The sequence below is a fragment of the Leptinotarsa decemlineata genome, unplaced genomic scaffold, assembly GCF_025532065.1.
Source record: "Leptinotarsa decemlineata unplaced genomic scaffold, Ldec_3_MD MMD2_tig00078346_RagTag_RagTag, whole genome shotgun sequence".
Lineage (NCBI taxonomy): Eukaryota > Metazoa > Arthropoda > Insecta > Coleoptera > Chrysomelidae > Leptinotarsa > Leptinotarsa decemlineata.
Genome location: NW_027412724.1, coordinates 868,771 through 885,168, shown reverse-complemented (window position 1 = coordinate 885,168; position 16,398 = coordinate 868,771). Strand labels below are relative to the sequence as shown.

General features: G+C 33.4%; 1 protein-coding gene across 2 annotated transcripts; it reads right to left on the bottom strand.

Annotated features, from left to right (window-relative positions):
- Positions 1-1,517: 1,517 nt before the first annotated feature.
- On the bottom strand, positions 1,518-8,617 carry LOC111510189 (TRAF-type zinc finger domain-containing protein 1). Of its 2 annotated transcripts, XM_023166078.2 has the most exons (6): positions 8,443-8,617; positions 8,077-8,161; positions 7,101-7,765; positions 6,608-6,820; positions 6,277-6,381; positions 1,518-2,143 (listed from the first exon to the last, which is right to left on the bottom strand). In XM_023166078.2, the coding sequence occupies exons 1-6, from the start codon at positions 8,474-8,476 to the stop codon at positions 1,857-1,859; spliced, it is 1,389 nt and encodes a 462-aa protein (XP_023021846.2). In that variant the 5' UTR covers positions 8,477-8,617; the 3' UTR covers positions 1,518-1,856. The 2 variants fall into 2 exon arrangements, with proteins under 2 accessions (XP_023021846.2, XP_023021848.2); XM_023166080.2 differs by lacking the exon at positions 6,277-6,381 and having other exon boundaries at positions 8,443-8,616.
- Positions 8,618-16,398: the final 7,781 nt, after the last annotated feature.

Here is a 16,398-nt window from a genome sequence, read left to right as displayed (position 1 = left end):
TTAGGTCTATTGAATTTCAACACTTTTGTTAAAAAAAGGCATTTCAGGTTTCTTAGTAGAGAATTACATCATAGCAACTATGTTCAACATAGTCCCATTATGAGGACTACATCTTATGTACTGGTTTTGAAATTTTTGTGTCATTGCAGAAATTCAAAACTTTTCTCAAAAACTTACTTAGGAATTGTTAGTCTATTTCCCCACTTTTAGCCATCTTATTATTCATTGTATATGTGTATTTTAACTAATATTGTATAAACTAAAGGATTTCTGTTAATAAAGAAACAATCCCGATGTCAGATTTTGAAAACTACAATTTCTAAAAAGATCATAGCTTCTAAGTGAGTTGATAAACTCATATAAATTTTTCAGAGGTGAATGAAATGTAATTTCCATTTTATCTCATTTCTAGTAGTTACCTAATAACTTTTTTAAAATAATGAGTAGCCGAAAATATTTAACTAACAATTATTTAACAAATTCTTAAAATATTTTTGTATCAATAAATTGATGGATGTAGCCGTTACTAAGTGGTAGGAAATCATAATGAAAAAAGAAATGACAATTTCTATGTTTTTTACCACTTTTATAAGTAACTGCAGTAACGTTAATTACAAATAAAAGTGGTAAAAAACATAGAAAGTATCATTTCTCTTTTCTTCATTAATTAATCAATTGATTATAAAAAATTAAATTTTTTTGAGCATTTCTTTAAATTATTTTTTTATAAATACAAGTATTCTACTTAAAAAACATACTTATTTATTTGCATGATATTTCCTAAGCTTCTCAATTAATTGAGTTTATTGCTCAAAAAAAATTTTTTTTTTGGCAGATTAGGCGAATCCCTCTAGATAATCGTCAGATTATGAGACAGCGCGTCTAAAACATAAAGATGAAACATATATATATCTTAATCTGACGCGCTTGAGTCAGATTAAGATATACAGTTTCGTCCAATACGGACATTTTCAAACTTATACAACAAACAAGTTGTATAAGTATACAATAAACCAGTTGTATAAGTTTGAAAATGTCCGTACAGGACAAAACTGCAGTAACGTTAGTTACAAATAAAAATGGTAAAAAACATAGAAATTTTCTTTTGACTTTTCATTATTTTTGTATCTTATGACGATGAAACAGACTGTTTTGGAGCTTCCACTGTAGTTATAACTGCACATACTTAGTAATTATATTCTGGATAATGAGCAGGCTATTCCAATAAGGACTCAAGACTCCACTGGCCTCGACATATCTGGTTCAACCATACCATTTAGGATTGAAAATTTTGTATGATCACCATTTTGCATCTAAATACAAAGTATCATTTAGATTATATTCTAGTTGGCTTCAAAAATATGCAAGGTTATCTGACCAATATATCACATATTCTTTATCAAATGATATTTCAGTAAGAAAATGCCATTCATCTCAAAAACAAATAGTTCTTTTATAAAATTAATCCTAAGACTATTGCTGAAATATTACTCCTAGGTTAAAATTGGAATAAATAATTTTTTTCAAAGATTATATTTATTATTTAAAATGAAAGAATAAAAAGCAACTATTTCTCTTAAGATACATGAGAATGAATACAATGAATACATTCAACCAATATCAAGAAAAAATATTTGGTCATTAGCTAAGTTGATCAATAACGGTCCTGGAGCAATATAGTTATTTCCATTGATGTGTGTTGATATTACAATGTAATTATAATCCTCCAAAATATCGAATATAAGAAGAAAAAAAGTGCTCCAAAATGATATTTTTCAACACTGTAACAAATTGAAAAATTGAAATAGGGGTTCAAGAACATAATAACAATGACAATAAAACTTCTAATAAAAAATTTACGAACACCTAACTTGATGGCCCAATAGCTGTGAAGCAGGAATCATATCTCCACAAAATTCACAAGGTAGTTCAACTTCAGGTGAACTAGGCTGTGGTGCGATGAAATAGTCATCAGGTTCTGGTGATCTTCTACGGGGATTGAACCTTGCTAAATCTGGGCGACATCCAGTTTCATGCTGAATCAAATCTTCATGAGGAACTGGAACTCCACAAAATTCACATGGGATAACCAGTTCTGTTGGAGGATTGCGCCTTCTGTAGGATGGCGGTTCTGGGGCTGGGCCTATAATGACATTCAAAGTTGAATTATATTTTTTGAAATTTCTACGTATGGGTATGAATTGAAGTTTCAGTTTTCTTGCACAATAGAAAAATTGGCTGCACAATAAAACGCATAAAACGTAGAAGCATATCAGTTAGTAAGCTGGTTAGAACTAAAAAGCTTGTTTTTTCTTGGTTTCTCTTTGGATTGGACCACCATAGAATATATATATATATAGTGTGACCCATTTTTAATGGAAACACTCCCCTAAAATTTGAAGTTGTAAACCGATTTTAATTTTTTTTTTTAAATGTCAAGTATTGAAAGTTCTACTTTGGGACAAAATTTGAAATGTTTATTAAAGTTTCAGGGCATACTACGATATTTTTTCTTAGTCGAAAATCGGGATTTTTTATTAGCGATTTTTTTATTGAAAAAATCACTAGGCCGCTGGATTCAGAGTGCCTCTAAACAGGTGTGACCAAAATTTCATGAAAAAATATTCATTATTAACAAAGTTATGACAACTCAAAAATTCGAAAACTCACACAGCTAACAGTCACAAAAAACACCTATATCAACAGATATAGCCATGAGAATATTTTTTTATGATTTCAACAATAAAGTGCCGCCAGATGAAAAAAAAAACAAATAGCATAAATATTTTTAATGAAAATAACGCAATTACATTCAAGTTTTCACGCAAATTAACTAAAACTAAGACCTAATATTCCAATTTAACTATTAGTTGCCATGGAAATGATATTACAGTTTGACACTTGTGAAAGATTTAAATGTACTATTGTCAACAATATTCACCTTACAGTTTTTCAAATTATTTTGTGTCATGGCTGCAAGATTGAGCGTAAGAGAGAAAATTGAAATTGTACGCCTTTCGGGAGATGACGTTAGAAGTGCTAGAGAGGTTCGTAGAGTATTTAATGAGAGACATCCAGATCGTCCTCGTATTAGCTGCGGTACGGTAAATAAAATAAATAAAATATTCAATGAAACTGGTGCAGTATCAAAAATGATGTTAATAAGTAATCCTGTACAAAGACGAAACAGGAATGACAGGAATGATCAAATCATTTTAGATTATTTCTGAAATAATCCTAAGTATAGGCCAGTATAAGGAATGCCACTTATACTGCAGCAAAGAAGTGTATTAAGGGCAATAAGTAATACGTAAAAAAAAGAGTTCAAAAATGTCTCGAAATGGAAGGACTCCAATTCGAACATTAATTGCGCCATTAATTTTTTGTGTATATAAATTACTTCATTTCAATTTTCATTACAATTATAGTGTTCGTTTTGACTGTTATTACTGCTATCATGTCTTTTTCTGCTTATCAAAACACATATAATATTTTTGCTGCAGATATGTTTCAGATAATCATAAAACGTTTTCTTATTCGAAATTCATTGTAGAAAACGCTCAGAGTAATGGAAGTTTGAAAAAATATGAATAGGTACCTAAAAATAAAAAAAAAACTCTCGAAAAACTCTATGGTACATAGGGAGACGTGGAAGTTGCTATTGTGTTTTTATTTAACTCAGTCAACCAATTTCCAGGACTGTAATTCAAAAGGGAATAATTCACCCAATTATAATAAAATATTACCGAAACATCCCGAAATATAAAATTAAATTGAATTTCTCAGTATGAAGTGAACGTCGACGATCCAAAAACAAAAAATACAGGTTCTTATTTAAAAATTCAAAGATAGGGGTGGCCCAAGTCAGATGACACCCTGTATAAAAGATTCATGGACATATTCTGATAGCCCACATCAGGTGCCAATAGCAAAATGTGGACAGATTTTCAATATGTCTGCCAAAAGAGCTATAGTCGATTTCGGTTTTACTACTAGAAAGGTACCACGCCAATAATCTCTAAAATGGTCAAAATCTCGTCCATTGGAAAAACAAATTGAAGAGATTTTTATTTACGGTGCGATGCGTAACTTTCACCAGACTGAAAGGATTTTCAATGAACGTTTTCCGAAATGTCCTATATGTAGAAAATATTTGAGGGAACTTGTATCCAAATTCGCAATTGCCGGTACTTTACATAACAAAAAGCCCCCAGGTCATCCATCCATTCCGGAAGAACAGCAAGTGCAAATAATTGGTGAGCTGGTAGTAAATCCTGAACAATCTATTTATTCAGTCACAAATGTTTGTGAGGTGTCTCCTTTTACTGTGTGGACACTTTGGAAGAGGAATAGGTATCATCCATACATAATTAAAATGGTACACCAATCAACTGAAGATGACCCTGATCGAAGAACAGAATTCTACCAAATCATGACGGAAACCATTGCAAGGCATCCTACCTATCTCCACAATATTTGTTTTAGTGACGAATTTACTTTTTTTTAAACGGCAATGTTCACAGACAAAATTGCCCTTATTGGAGTGACACCAATCCTCATGTTTTCCAAGAAATACATACCCAATATCCAGAAAAAAAATAACGTTTGGGCAGGAATAATGGGAAACCATATTGTAGGACCCCTATTTATTGATCAAAATTTAACAAGGGAACTGTATTTGATTATGCTGGAAACTACTGTTGACCCTCTCATCACTGAAATCGTCGAAGCGATATGGATATTATATTCCAACAAGATGGAGCACCACCACATTACTCCAGACAAGTAAGAAACTATTTGGATACTACTGTTCCCGGTCGTTGGATTGGCCGTCGAAGTCCTACAGAATGGCCATCCCGCTCGCCAGATTTGACACCTTTGGACTTTTTTATGGGGCTATTTGAAGCAAAATATGTACGAAACTGAACATGCTTAAATATTGAATATACGGCCGAGAATAATAAATATTTGTAGAGATATCGACGTCACTGTGTTCAAAAATGTTCGGCGTGAAATATCGGATAGGCTGTTCATATGTCAAGAAAAAAAAAATATATACCAATCGAGGTTGGGTTTAAAAGTAGCTCTCATAGCTGAACTCCGCCTATTCATCATTTCTTTGAATTTTATTCAATTTATACTTCTTATTATGATGAATAAAGACATATTATTATTATTATCTTCTGAACTGACCTCAAGCTCAATACTTCCTATTATGTAGTTAAATGTTAATGTATTTAGGCAATTATTAAAAGTTCCGCCATTTTGTTAAAGATATTGACATTATATTCTAGGGTTGTGAAGCATTTGCCAAGAGCTTAAAAAAGTTGTGTCACAGGACCCTCCTTTCCATTGGCGGCCAGTCGCCATCTTGAAAGTTTCATCTGTCAATTTCACTTCAAAATAAAGTAATCATGCATTAATTTCATTATCCCAAATTTCAATTTTTTGAGTTGAACCGTTCAAAAAATAAAAGGGGGGGACATTAAAGAAAATCACTGTATATAAAAAAATACCCCCTTTTCAATAATTATAGATTTTTTTTAATTCAAAATTTATCAAACTTTTTTTTCCTATTTCTCATCAAACAGTATTGAAATAATCAGGCTAGTTACAGGAAACCTAAATTAAATCACCAAATAAACAAAGGAGTAACCTATAGTGCAAGTGATTCTATCATATATTTTTATTATGGTCAGTGCCACAATTGAGACTAGCATCCTGTCAAAAAATTATCAGTCAAATATCATCTGAGAAATTTTGACAAATTCAATGTTAATATTATTTCTGATATTTCCTAAGGAGGTCAAGGAAACATCGGAAAGATACACTAAATAGATATTTTCAAGCCTAACGTAGAATATTATTTCATTCAATGAACATTACATAGAAGCACAATGCAAATTAGTGAATTTGAAAATAACCGAGAAAAGAAGTCAGTATTGTTTTAGTTACTTTTTCAGAGAGGAACTTTAGTCTCATTACGAATTATTCGTGGGAAAAATATCTCATGTTAAATTTATAGATTGTTCGGATTTAACATACAAAATTTGACAATACTTCATCTTATATTATTATTTATTTATGAAATTCTGCATTAGTAAGGTATATGATTTTTACCCAAAAAGAGGTTAATATCACAAACAAATACGTTTTTATATGCTCATTTTTTTGCTTGTTATTATCAGCATTTGTGAAAAATTCTTCACTGCATTATTGCTTATTTAGAAATACAGAAACCCCAGAAAGCTGAATTCATGCCTGCATTTTCAAGACCTTTGTTATGATTGAAATGATTTCTAGGTACTGCCCCGCTGCGCCTCAATGGTACTGTTATACCAGCTGAATCATGTAGAAGGTTCCTTATGTATTCAGTTTTACCTAATGTTCAAAATAAATTATGAAATAAAAAGGTATGTCCTAGAAAAAATTGTTCAGTTTTCTGAAATAATTGGACCACTTTACGGCTAATACCTTATAAATAAATACATTTCAAGTCACATGTTTCAGTATAGGGGTCCAATTATCTTCAACTGATATTTTACACAATAATAAGAATTGAGATATGTAATGAGTAGATGATTTGCAATGAAAAAATATTACTTACAGTCTAATCTTCTTGAAATCTCTTTGTAACTTTCACCTTCTTTTTTCTTTGCTCCACCCCCTGGAACTTGATAGCTTGACGGCAAGTATGGCATAGGGTCATAATCAAAATCAGTTATTGGTCTAAAAGGTGGAGGCCTTCTTCGTATGGGAGAATCTATATTTGTGCTACTACGCTGAGTTACAGAATCCCAAGAGGGCCTTGGACCTGGTTCTACAGGCAAAAAAAATTCAGTATTAAATTGATTGCAAGTTCTTTTTTGATGATGATTACATTAATAAGTATACATGCTTTATTGTTCAAGGGTTCACTTGTTCACGAAGCTCAAAATTAATATACATCATAAGATTATAACAATTATGAAAAGGAATCACTAAGCTATTGCTGTTAACTTTATTTAACTAGAAATCAATTGTCAACCAGGAAACTCTTCACAAAATGAACATAATGAAAGATTATTATTATTCATATAAGATGTTCAAATTTTACTTACCGTCAGTCAGTTTTACAAACCCATGGTTGGAGTCCAGATGAACCTGCTTGTTTTTGAACATAACTAATTCTCCGCATTCCAAACATTTATCAGTTCTGGTTCCACAATAATTTTCGTGATCTTCAAGATCTAATTTGGGTAATTCAAGGTCACAAAATTTACAGGCTAGCATTCCAGAAGGCTTCGATTCAGGTTTCTTCGTTGGATTTGTAGCAGTAGAGTTTGAATCCATCTTTTTCACTGGAACGTCTCTTTTAATTTCTGTCCTTTGAGAATTAATTTGCTTCAAATCACTAGGTTCACAGCTATTGTTTGATTTGTATACATTTTTTTCTACAGACCCCTGCAGAACTGATTTATCTGAGCTTGAATTTCCTTTTAGACTATATCCTGAGTCTACCAGTCTATCCATCTTTTGCATGTATCGTTCTTTTCTAGCTTCAATTTTTTTATCTTCAACAGCTTTTCTAGTTTGGAAGTACAAACTTTTTTCTAAAACTGTTGGTGGTGGAGATTTTTTGATTATTGCAGGCTTTTTGCAAGACAGTTCATGATCTGCAAACTGTGCCTTGGGAACTGGTTCCTTACAAGTTTTGCACAATGAGATGTTTCTTGCACAGTGCATCATGTGCATGACATAGTTAGATTGAGGAATTTCCTTTTTACTGCAAAGAATTTGCTGATTGAAAATATTGCTTTCATGTGACAGATACAAAAACTAGTTATATTTTTTAGTATATTGAAATAAAATACTTATAGTCATGTCAGTGTTTTGTTTCAATTTTTGTATTTTTAATATCTACATTTACTTATCAATTAGTTGATCCCAAATATAAACTATTTCAGATAACATGGTATATATTGAAAGTAACAACTTCTTTCTGTCAAAAATCACGAAAAAAAGTATATCATATGCCTGTAAATTACGTATTACTATTAAATACCCATTCTCATAGAATCACTCTGAAGGACTTACCAATTATTACATATTTCATGTTCCATTTGAGCCTCCATACTTTCCAACTTGAGATTTTCTAGACCTCTTCTAATTAGTACACCATCTATGAACAATAGAACTTTTAAATCGCACTTGAGAAAATATTCATACTAATCTGATGTGAATGCACTGAACAACTGGTCAGTGGAACAAAAAGGTTGGTTTATTTTTAGATTACCGTCCCTGAATATGACTGTAGCTCTAAAGATATCAGAGTTATTTCTGGAAAAGTGCTGAGTTATTGAAACTATACACCTACATTTTTTCTGTCTTTCAAGCTTTATCATTTATAATATCCCCTCTAGAAAGGTAATCTCTGAATATATTTTTCAAATATGCACTTACCACTCTTGTCAGTTTCTTTCCAGTTATGTTCCATTAAAATTTATTATCCGATATATATGTTATCGAAAATTATTGTAAACTCTGTACTTTGATTTTATTATCATATATCAAAAATATAAATACGTCAGGTTTTATCGCGGGACTTCCCCTTCCTTCTACCACATAACTTTTCAAGGTAATTGATCTTGTCTCTTGTCAGTTATTCCTCTAGCAGTGTTGCCAGAAAATTGCTTACCGTTCTGTTAGGGATAAATTACACTTTTAGGAACCTGATACTTGATACTATCACTATGAAATTGATACTGTTGGTGACGTCGCCAGGAGACCTTCCTTTCATCTTCAGCTAAACCCATGTGCAATGAGGTGGTGCAATAAGGTGGTACGTATAAGTATAAGTGGTAAATAAGTATTTATACCCAAACCAGGTAGGATGGACTACACCCTAACAAAAGCATTCCGACCAATTAGTCTCACATCGTTTTTCTTAAAAACCATGGAGATGCTATGTGAGCGGTACATAAGAGATGAAGTATTTGTTAACAACCCATTTCATCCAAATCAGCATGCATATACCCCGGGAAGGTCTACTGATTCGGCCCTTCACCATGTGGTTAGCAGAATCGAGAGATCATTGGACAACAAAGAATCCACCCTGGGTATATTCATAGATATCGAGGGAGCGTTTGATAAAACAACCTTTCCAACAAGCAACTACACTCCAGGAATGTACCACTGGTAGTAAGAGAATAGATACTCCAGATGCTCTCTAGTAGAGCAATAAATATTAATGTAGAAGACATCACAGTGAAAGGACTGGTCATGAGGGGATGTCCACAGAAAGGGATCTTATCACCCCTTCTCTGAGATATAGTTCTGGATACCCTAATTAATCACCTTAACAAAAATGGATTCTACCCAATTGCATACGCAGATGACATAGTTATCTTGCAGACCGGCAAATTTGTAAACACACTGTGCGATAAGGCGCAGGATGGGTTCAAATAATAGAAACATGGTGTAAGGAACACTCACTGTCGATCAATCCCAAGAAGACGGTCCTTTTCACCAGGAAAAGAAGTTTAACGGGTTTAAAACCTTCCGAAATCTTCAAAAGCAAACTAAACTTCTCTGAAGAGGTGAAATACCTTGGTACTATCTTCGACAAGAAGCTAACATGGAACTCTCATCTACAGAGTAGAGCGAAAAGAGCATACGTGGCTTATGAGCAATGTCGGAGGACTGTGGGACGCACATGGGGTCGTTCACCCCGTGTGGTCACCTGGATCTACACCGCAATAATAAGACCTATGTTAACGTAAGGAGCCATTGCATGTGGACCGAAAGTTCTACAAGCAACGGCCATCCAAAAATTATATCAAATACAGCGATTGTCTTGTTAAAACATCACAGGAGCCATGAGAACAACACCAACCGCGGCAATGGAATTAATCACGGGTCTGACCCCTCTGGATCTGTAGGTTAAGGAGGTTGCATTAATGGCCATGGTACGACTGCGCACGGCTGGTGTAAACCTCGAAGTAGGAATGGGTCAATTGAGGCTGGGCCTATGGCGGGAAGCGCTTACTGCGCAACCTCTGCTGCAGGCAACAAGTGATGCAATTGAATCCAGGTTTGTGTTTAATAAACTCTACAAAATACAAATTAAGCAGAACACAGAGTCAGATGCTACAAATGCAATACGGATTTATACAGACAGTTCAAAAACCAAAGAAGGCTCAGGATGTGGAGTGTACTCCAGATCACTAAGCCTAAGGATTAAGCGGGGAATGGGAAGAAATACCAGCGTGATCCAAACAGAACTGGCTGGTATCTCAATCGCCACAAAAGAAATAACCACAAAGGAATTTCTGGCAAAAACATAACAATCTGCACTGATAGCAGACAAGCACTATTAACCTTGAACAGACAACGTGTTACCTCAGGGCTAGTACTAGAGTGCTACCAAGATTTAGCCAAAGCCTCGGTAGATAATAACATTATCCTGAGGTGGGTTAAAGGGTACGACAGGAGTAAAGGTAATCGCATTGCCGACTCTTTAGCCAAGGAAGCGGCTGGACTAAGAATTTTAGGACCCAGTGGCACCCACGGCCTGATGACTTTGACAATTGCGGAACTAGTCAAATGTTACACCCATGCTCAATCCTTAAAGAGATGGGATGGAATCAAAGGATGTAATCTTGCCAGGATCACCTTGGGCGACCCTGGGAAGCTAGCGCCGAAGAAATATCTGGTGATGACCAGGAAAAATCTACGCCTTACAGTAGGATTTCTGACTGGCCACTGTCAACTAGGGAAACGCCTTCATAATATGGGCTAGTGGACACACCTCTATGCAGGATGTGTGAACAGGATGATGAGACTGTCAGGCATGTCCTGTGCGAGTGCCCGGAGTTATCGTCAATAAGAGTGTGTGTTCGGCGAGTCTTGGCCTACCGATATAAAGGATGAGATGTCTTCCAGCGACTTGTCCACCTTCCTGGAAAGGACAGGATGGACGATGACCTAGGAGGACAACTCCTCGGGAGGATGTATAATGGGTCATATGTGTGCCTAAGTACGTGGGCTAACACTCACCCTCCCTACTCTACAGATACAGAAGGTGATACGGCAAATTACGTACAGGTCTATTGATCGTGACTATCGTGAGGATGACGAAAAGAGTTTATTGCGCTGTTATTATTACAAATTTTACAATTATTGGCAAAATTTGTCGAAGATCGATCGACAATATTCGTAGCAGGACATGGTGGGCAAGTAGTGTAAACTCACATACAAGAGTATAAAACAAAACTATGTGTTTAAATTGACAGGGGCATATATTTTCAGAAGAGAATAATTTTTGGGATAAAAAGGTTTAGGCTTTCTACTTCTGCAAGTAGATGTTCACCAGTGAGGATGAAATAAGGGTTCCATGAGAGTGAAATTTTACCTCTTTCATTTACTATATTGTGTAGTAATCTGATCCAATTCCATAACGTGTATTTAGAACACAAACTGAATAGAAAAAATGTTTTTTTTACAATTCAGTGTTCTTATAAAACTGGTTGTTTTGAAAGTATTTTTTATTCGTGTAATTCAATGGTTATAAGGAAGAAGCTGTTCTGTGTCTGAAAGATACTTCTTTGCATGATATACATATCCATGTATAGAGTTGATTTTTTCAAATTGATTGCTTGCTTCCTTTCTTTCTTTGAAATATTCGCACATTTTTTTGTATGAAGATGGAGAAGTAGAAAGCCAAAATCTTTCTCTCCTACAACTGGATGCGGGATCAAAACATGATCACTATGCACATTTGCATCTACTGGGTGAAATAAACAAGACTCTTTAATAAGTTGATGGATGTAGCCGTTACTACGTGGTAGGAAATCATAATGGAAGAAAGAGAAATGAAACTTTCTGTTTTTACCACTTTTATTTGTAATTAAACGTTACTGCAGTTTCATCCTATACGGACATTTTCAAACTTATACAATGAGTAACGTTAGTTACAAATAAAAGTGGTAAAATATAAAAGTTTTCATTTATCTTTTCTTCATTAAAGCCTCTTGAAGCTAACCTATCTGATTTAACTGCAATCGGCTGGCGAAATTCATTGTTACAGTGTCGAAGTGGTCAGTTACGTTTTAAAGCCTGTGGTGTGTACATATACGGTCTTTTAAAGTTAAAATTTTTTAGAATGGCGAGTATTGATACAGCGGAAGAAACTGCTAATTTATGCCTTCAAACTCCACCTAAAAAATGTCCTATAGCCAGCCGCATGAAAAAATTAAATGAAATTTCGGTCGTTCCTTAGTGCGACTCTGTATAAGCAGGCTTGTCTAGGAGATCACGTGCACACTGTTGCTTAGATGGACAGAGTATAAATGTTAGTTACTAAGGATGGATTCCCGTAGATCCGATGTCTGAGTATTTCTGATCAGTGCAAATACAAATTTCTAACCTAGAAGCTTGTATTAGGACCAATCAGAAAACCTGCGGATTATCGGTTTTATATAACCATAAGAATCCGGACTTATGCAATTTTTTGCGAACTCCTCTTAAGACGCAAGAAAATACCAAATGTTGAATTTTCAAATTAATATGATGACCATATAAGATGAATAATTCGCCACATAACAAAAAAAATAGAATAAAAGTTTTCCCTGAATTGAATGAATCAATTCAAAATGAAATGAACAGTCTCATTTTCACAAACAGTATCTTCTTCCTTTTTCGTGCTAAACTATCTGTGCCTATATGATGATCGGGACAACCCCGATTCAAAATGTGAGATGATATAGGAATTCAATAGAAGTTGTCCATTGCAGTTTGATATCATCAGCGGTTGAAACTTAAATCTCTTAGTTACTGTAACCACATTATCGTACAGGGGTTGAAATTACCGTGTTTTTACTGGAAAACGGTAATATTGTGGCAACACTGCCTCTGAGTATCAGATTGGACATATTATAGCTTTTTTTGCTTTGCTGAAACCTCTGAGGCTGAAACTAATGCACATTCAGTGCATTTCTGTCCTCTATTTCTTAATACATTAATAAAGGATAAAATATTTGCATTAGTTTTTCCAATGAAAAACGCTATTAGACTAACTTAATATTGAATTAGATTTGGAATACTTTCAAAAACTTTCAGTCCGATTTGGTTTTATTCCGTTTTCTATTGTTTAGCTTCATCAACAAAACATGTTTTCAAGCGCCCTCTGTGGTAATGCCAGAGTTGTCACTGGATATTTTATTTTTGTCGTATTAAACTTCATATAATTTAATAATGATAATGAATGCAGCCATTTCGTAACTTTTGTACGTACACTTGCTTTATATATAAAGGTAAAATTTTCAGAAGATTGCATATCTTCACAGAACGAAAAGTTTCATGCCTAAACTATATTTGGCCTAAATTTGATAAACAAATCAATGAAAGGGTCAAGACTAGCTAGTTTCTATTATTATGAATTTAGGTTTAGAATTACACTTTTCTGAGATTTGACTCGGGAGTTTTGACATACCTAAATTATGACTTTAATTTCAGAATTAAGTATATAGTTTTCTTTTATATCTCAGAAATCCCGACTTAAAACCGTATCAAAACAGTACCTAACTAATGTGGTCCTTCTACATTTCCATGGTAAATTAGCAAAAGAATCAAGATTATTGAATAACGTAATAGATTGTATTTATGCGTAACGTTATTTAAATATTTAATAGTAGATAATAAATTTATTGCGAAAGTATTACTACCAAAAAAGGTATAAAATATTTATGTACAGCTTGACAAATTTAATAAGAAACTTGAGAATTGTCACAACCTGTGCGATTCTTGACAGAGTACGCATTCGGACGAAAGATAATGGAAACTCATCGTCTTCTAACGCTCATCTAGTGTTACCTACATTTGACCATTGTCTAAATAATAAATTTGACAATCTGTACATGAAAATATTTGAATTGTTTCATACATTTTTTTGAGAAAATTAATTCAAGACAATTCTGTAGAGATAAGGAATGTATGAGTTAAAAAATATCAGTTGGTTACATGGTTGTGAAACAATAACAATATACTAATAAAATATATCAGTGTTAAACACTCTCAATGGCGGTCTCAACGGGTGGCGAACAGGGCACCCAGTCCTCCTCACTCTTGCAAGGGCTTCGCACAGTGATCCTAGTGGAAAAACGTTTTCATTTTGAGATTTATATAATATTACCAAATTCTCAAACATTAAAACGTAGTTGAAAACTTCAATAATTTCGCTCCTTGCGCACTAGAATATCTATGCGCCGCGTTTTGTTACTGGCTACTGTCATTGTCACAATCACATACTTTGCACAATAGACAAAAGCCCTATGAAAATCTGCCTCGCAATGATTGAGGCCGCAACTGAATACTCACGTCACTGAATACTTACAGTTCAATAACACTAACACTGTTTCTTTCACTCCATTACAAACGAAAATCTCAAAAGTCGAACTAAAAATTAATTGTTTGAACTAAAAATTAACGAGGTCTTAGCTTTTTAGGTGCGAGTCCCAACACGAAACACTAACGATCCAAATAAGTTAATTTCTTGGGAATTTATTTTGGTTAAAAAAATACCATGTATGTAAATAAATCTCGTTCAACAAGGAAACAAGGATGAATCATTAGAATCCTCTATTTTTCAAAGTCATAGTGGAGTCTGATATCTGGGCACACTATAGGTACCATACATAGATGTTGCCGATGATTAGATTTATCCCCTCCTCACCCCAGGAACCACATTTCAGGTAATGACATACACTTGTTTTTCTTTCCAAAACTTCAAACTCACCACCTTAGAGGCCAATCACAGATGAAGGAATTCATACAGTTGCTTTTCAATTATTTTCAGTTACCAGTAAACCTTCATAATTCACTTACTTCAAAACAAAGAGTTGTGTACTCTTTGCTTCAAAATATGATCTTAAATGTTAAACTCAATTAATTAATTTTCAAATATACAGTTCCTTAAGAAAAGTAGACCGAATGAGTGTAGGTACTTCACCAGAAACATACAAAAAGAAATGTATATTTTTCAAAAATTCGTCAGTTGATAACGAAATGATAGAGTTGTCAGCAACTCAATTTATTTTATGTCACGCCAATTTGTAATAATCCCACCTATTCAATTCCCAAACTGTTTAAAATAACAACTATTGAAAAATCTATTCAAAAGAAAGAAAAAAATATTCATTACATATTATTACAAAAATTGAAAGTATATATTTACAAAAACAAATCATCAAAAAAGAGTTATCAACAATTTGAATAACATTCAGTACATGAAAATATGTAAACAAAATATGACTCTGTACACAGTCCAAATTATGTTTAATAGCTATAATAAATTCATGTTTGCTGTATTCCTCATATTCGAATTTGTCTATGAGCTTATCCTCATCGTCATGTTCATGAATAGGACAAGTTATGCAGTTAACTTTTCTGGGTGAACTTTTGAGTTTGCTTTTTACTATACTTCACCAGATTCTCTATTGATTTAGCTTTTATTTTTTCAGATTGTGGAAGATTATAAACCTGAAAAAACTGTATGAAATATCGAGTCCTCCACAAAAAAATACCGTTTAAAGAATATAAAATATCATCTATACAGAGTCTTTCACGACGAGCGTTCGTTAGGAATATATGGAGTACGATTCAAAATAAAAACTTTAAATTTTGTGGTAGTGGTTTTTACAAAATGGCCTTCTCAATTAAAATATTTTCAACTTCCGGTATCTTTCCGTTATACCGGAAATTGAGGGTAACTTTCTTATTTCAAATGGAATACCCTGTATTTTATTACATTTTTGAATTTCTCAGCACATTTTAGGTCCACTTTGTATAACAATGCCTGTACCCAAATTTGTTAGTTTTCGAGAAATTAATTTTTTTCTGAAAAATTTGACAGCTACAGCACCACTCCGAAAAAATCATAACTCATAGCAGTTGAAACAGTTGAAAATGTGATATTTAACAGAATCACACCTTAAGCATCAAGTCATGAACAGGTCCATCGAATTTTCGAAAATAATTTACAGGGTGGTCGAAATTATTTTTGGATACTATGAAAAAAAAGATGTCAAATTCATGAAGAATGTCGTATACCTAAAATACACCCCTGGCAAGATATATCCGATTTTGGGACATATTTGAAATGTAAATCATTAGAAGCAATACCAAACCAAGAAAGCTTTGAAAACAAATGAACTAATATTAACTCTTTCGTTGGTAAAAGGTACTCAACATGAAAATGGATGGATTGAAATGAAATACTATCAGAGATATGGATTATATCTTTGTTTATTGATATCGAATACAGTAATTTCATTTTGTTTATATTTTTTAAGGTTAGATTTTACTTCAATTTTAGAATTTAACTTAATTTCTTTAAATTCAAATAAAATTGTGCTTTATTTC

Bases quoted from the DNA above. Each gene is read 5' to 3' on its own strand.
- LOC111510189 (XM_023166078.2), bottom strand. From the start codon at position 8,476: ATGGAACATAACTGGAAAGAAACTGACAAGAGTG. The intron at 8,162-8,442 runs GTAAGTGCATAT...TATTGTTCATAG, and splicing joins GAAAGAAACTGACAAGAGTG to ATGGTGTACTAATTAGAAGA. The intron at 6,821-7,100 runs GTAAGTAAAATT...TTTTGCCTGTAG, and splicing joins GTTTGTAAAACTGACTGACG to AACCAGGTCCAAGGCCCTCT.